Source organism: Pundamilia nyererei, unplaced genomic scaffold, assembly GCF_000239375.1.
Source record: "Pundamilia nyererei isolate P.nyererei 1_Seehausen unplaced genomic scaffold, PunNye1.0 scaffold00303, whole genome shotgun sequence".
Lineage (NCBI taxonomy): Eukaryota > Metazoa > Chordata > Actinopteri > Cichliformes > Cichlidae > Pundamilia > Pundamilia nyererei.
Window position 1 is genome coordinate 585,909 of NW_005187704.1, and position 3,691 is coordinate 589,599.

The 3,691-nt window shown below is 41.2% G+C and overlaps 1 protein-coding gene across 1 annotated transcript; it reads left to right on the plus strand.

The window, feature by feature from the left end:
• The first annotated feature begins 1,324 nt into the window (after positions 1 to 1,324).
• On the plus strand, positions 1,325 to 2,563 carry LOC102206735 (carbohydrate sulfotransferase 6-like). The gene has a single exon (XM_005751223.1). It carries the CDS (start codon positions 1,325 to 1,327, stop codon positions 2,561 to 2,563), a length of 1,239 nt encoding a protein of 412 aa, XP_005751280.1.
• The last annotated feature ends 1,128 nt before the right edge of the window (positions 2,564 to 3,691 follow it).

Genomic DNA, 3,691 nt, shown 5'->3' on the forward strand with positions numbered 1-3,691 from the left:
TTGTTTTGCGCGTGTGTGTGTGTTTATGTGTAATGTCTTACTCATATTGTTAAATAGTCTTCAACGAACAGGATTCACAATATAATATATATATATATATATAAAATAAAGACATTACCTGTTCTTTATCTTTATGACTTGTAGGCTGTCTTTATGATATTGTACCTACAATTTAATCAATCCAGCCAGTTAAAATATCTTTTTAACTCTTGAGCATATATAAAAGTTGCTGTGTTAAAAACTGATGCGGCTTCTACCTTGTGACAGCCAGAATGTTGTTTGTAGCTCAAGATGAATTGATACCATTCGTGAGTGAGGCATTAGACACTTTTCATATATTATAATTCAACAAATAAGTATTTTACAGGTACGGGCAATCGCTTTTTGGGAACATCCGAAATTACTTTTTGGCAGATGATCATATTTTGGCACACCAGAAGATATAAAACACAGACAGAACCACAAGATAATTAACACATAAAGAGCAAATGTCTTAAACCATGTCGGCAGTTGGGTAAATGTAAATTACGGCTTTTTAACAAGTTCTGTTCCAGCCTTCGAACATCCTCCCCCAGCTGACCTGTTATGCCGGAAGGTGACGACAGCATCGGCTGTGCCAGTCCTCTGTCACACCGTCAACTCTGTGCATGCAAGACTCCGCCCAAAATCTCCGCTTTTTACACTAAAGAAAATAATTATCCGAGCAGCAGCATTTGACAGAGGAAGCGGAGGAGGAGAGGAGAGCTCCCCTGGGATACTCAAAGGACTGTGGACACGCTCTGTTCTGCGATGCTACGGTAGATTCTACAGCCCAGAATACTGGATAATCTTTAATTCCAACTGGGTACTGGGTAGCAGACCTTTGTGGTAAAATCGCGCACACACGCACACACACACACACACACACACACACACACACACACACACACACACACACACACACACACACACACAGTGAGAGACAAACAAGGGAAACAGAAGCACAGAAGGAGAATGCAAGGTTTTTTAAGCTAAAATTCTGTGCTGATGAAATGACCCTTACAAAAAGTATCACTGGTTAATGTTTGCCGTTTCGGTTTTGTTTCTCCACCATATACAAAATTGTATCATGTGATTTAAAACGTTTAAGAAGGTGGTTCACAACCAGTGGCATGCCAGGTTTTCCAGCAAAGACAGGATTTGCAAACAAATTGGTATTTTATAAAAAATAATTAATATTATTTGTGTATTTTTTGTGCAGCAAAAGAGACACAGCTTAAGACAAGATTGAAGAGAGAAGAATTCGCACAAAGCACCACTGACTTGACAGCAGCTCACAGCCATAATGTTGCACTACAAAGTGAACCCCAACACCATGAAGTTCCTAGTGATCCTATGTGGGGCAGCATTGTTGCTGGTCAGCGGCTGGTACATGCAGCTCAGCCTCTATGACCCACAACCCTCCAATGACAAAGTCCACGTTCTATTGTTGTCATCATGGAGATCAGGCTCATCCTTCCTGGGCCAGGTATTCAGTCAGCACCCGTCTGTCTTCTATCTTATGGAGCCTGGCTGGCATGTGTGGACCCAGCTGAGGCAAAATGGTGCACAGGCACTTCGAATGGCAGTGAGGGATCTCTTACGGAGCCTGTTCCAGTGTGACTTCTCAGTGATGGAGTCCTACCTTCCGGAGAACCAGAAAGAGTTGTTTATGTGGAGTCACAGTCGAGCTCTGTGCTCACCCCCAGCCTGTCCTCTCATGCCACGTAATCAGCTCAGCAACAAGACACACTGCCAACAAAATTGTAAACCTCGGGACCTGAAGATTGTAGAGCAGGTGTGTGGCTTTTACTCTCATGTGGTGTACAAGGAAGTGCGCATCTTTGAGCTAGAATCCCTCTACCCACTATTGCTGGACCCAAACTTAAATCTCCGCATCATCCACCTGGTCCGAGACCCACGGGGAGTGATGCGGTCTAAGGAAGAGGTAGCTGGATACTTAGCGAGTGATAACGCGATCGTCTTGGAGCAGAAACCCATCAATGAAGCAAAGGTACAGTATCAGGTCATGCAGGAGATCTGTCGAAGCCACTTGCGTATCAATAAGAGGGCGGTCCTGAAGCCTCCTCCGTTTCTAAAAGGCCGCTACAAACTGGTTCGCTACGAGGATGTGACGCGCAACCCAGTCAAGGAGATCAAATCCTTGTATCAGTTTGTAGGTCTGGAGATGACCACACAGCTGGCCACATGGATCTACCAGGTGACCCACGGAAAAGGCAAAGGCTCCATTGAAGAGGCTTTTGACATCACATCGCGAAGCGCCACTGACATCTCTCAGGCTTGGCGCACCATGCTGCCACACAACAAGGTCAAACGAGTACAGGAAGTGTGTGAAGAGGCCATGTCTTATCTCGGGTACACGATGGTAAACAGTGAAATAGAGCAGAAGAATCTCTACGTAGATCTGCTGGTACCACAAGAACAGCTCAGCTGGTCACCTGATAAAACACAGCACCTGGACAACAGTTACAACAAGAATGACAAAGACTTTCTGACAGATGGACCGCACAAAAAACTACATTAGGGTACGACTGTTAAAAACAGAGAACACTGTCATAATGTCCATTTTTAAAGTGCGGACACTGTAACAAGACTGAAATGTGAAAAGGCAGCACAGTATTCTGTTAATGTACATTTAGTGTTTGCGTGCCACAATCACATGACTTTTCCTGAAGTGTCTCTATAAGTAGACAAAACTTATAGTTATTTATTTATTCATTGCTGCAAAAAGAGATTGTAAAGTACACCAACCAACCTGCCATAAATGTTGCTCATCTGATATCAGTCTGAAAACAAATGAGTCAAGTTGACAGTTATACATCTTTTAATACAGCAACCAACTCTGAGAAATTAATGAAAATCAAATATCTCTTGCTGTCTGCACAGACAGAATAACATCACATATAAACATCATAGAACATTTAATCTGTGATGGTACATTTAGGCTTGACATTGAAATGACTTGAATGGGTAGCAAATGTTAAATCATGTTGATTTATCTCTTCAGAGTAAGAGAAAGTGGGTAAATGAACTACTATTAATTGTGTTTAGGGTGATATCTGGGAAAATGTTGATAGTGATTTTTTTGAGCACATGAAAAATTGCCAAACACTTACATTAAAGATGGACTTCAGTCACAACTTTGTGAGAGTTTTGGTTTTTCTACATGACTGAGTGTTCTGAATGAAACAATATCTTCACTTGTACATTTTTGGAAATTTGCTATATTTTGCAATATTTTACATGATAAGCACTCAAATTTGAGGTTTATTCAATAAATGGAAACTTTAAATGGCTTATTCTACTCAAACACTGGTTTTGAATCTCTTTTGCACTGGTTTGGGTCTCTTTTGTATCAGCAGAGTTGAGGTTTTAAATACACACACATAAGATCACAGCAAGGAACAAGTGCTCTCCATTTCAGAGAGACTTAAATGGACAGGCAGTTCATGAAGCTCACAGTACACTGAAAAAAAGGCCATGTTGGATTGCTTTGATTCAATAGTGGACATTGGTTGCACACAAATGTTTTTCTTTGGCAGAAACTTAAACAACTGAGTTAAATCAACACAACTTTTTCATATTCAATAAACCTGTGCATTTTGTGTTCATAAAACGCAATTGAAACATGTTTAGATGAAGTAAGTTGAGC

Bases quoted from the DNA above. Each gene is read 5' to 3' on its own strand.
- LOC102206735 (XM_005751223.1), top strand. From the start codon at position 1,325: ATGTTGCACTACAAAGTGAACCCCAACACCATGAAGTTCCTAGTGATC.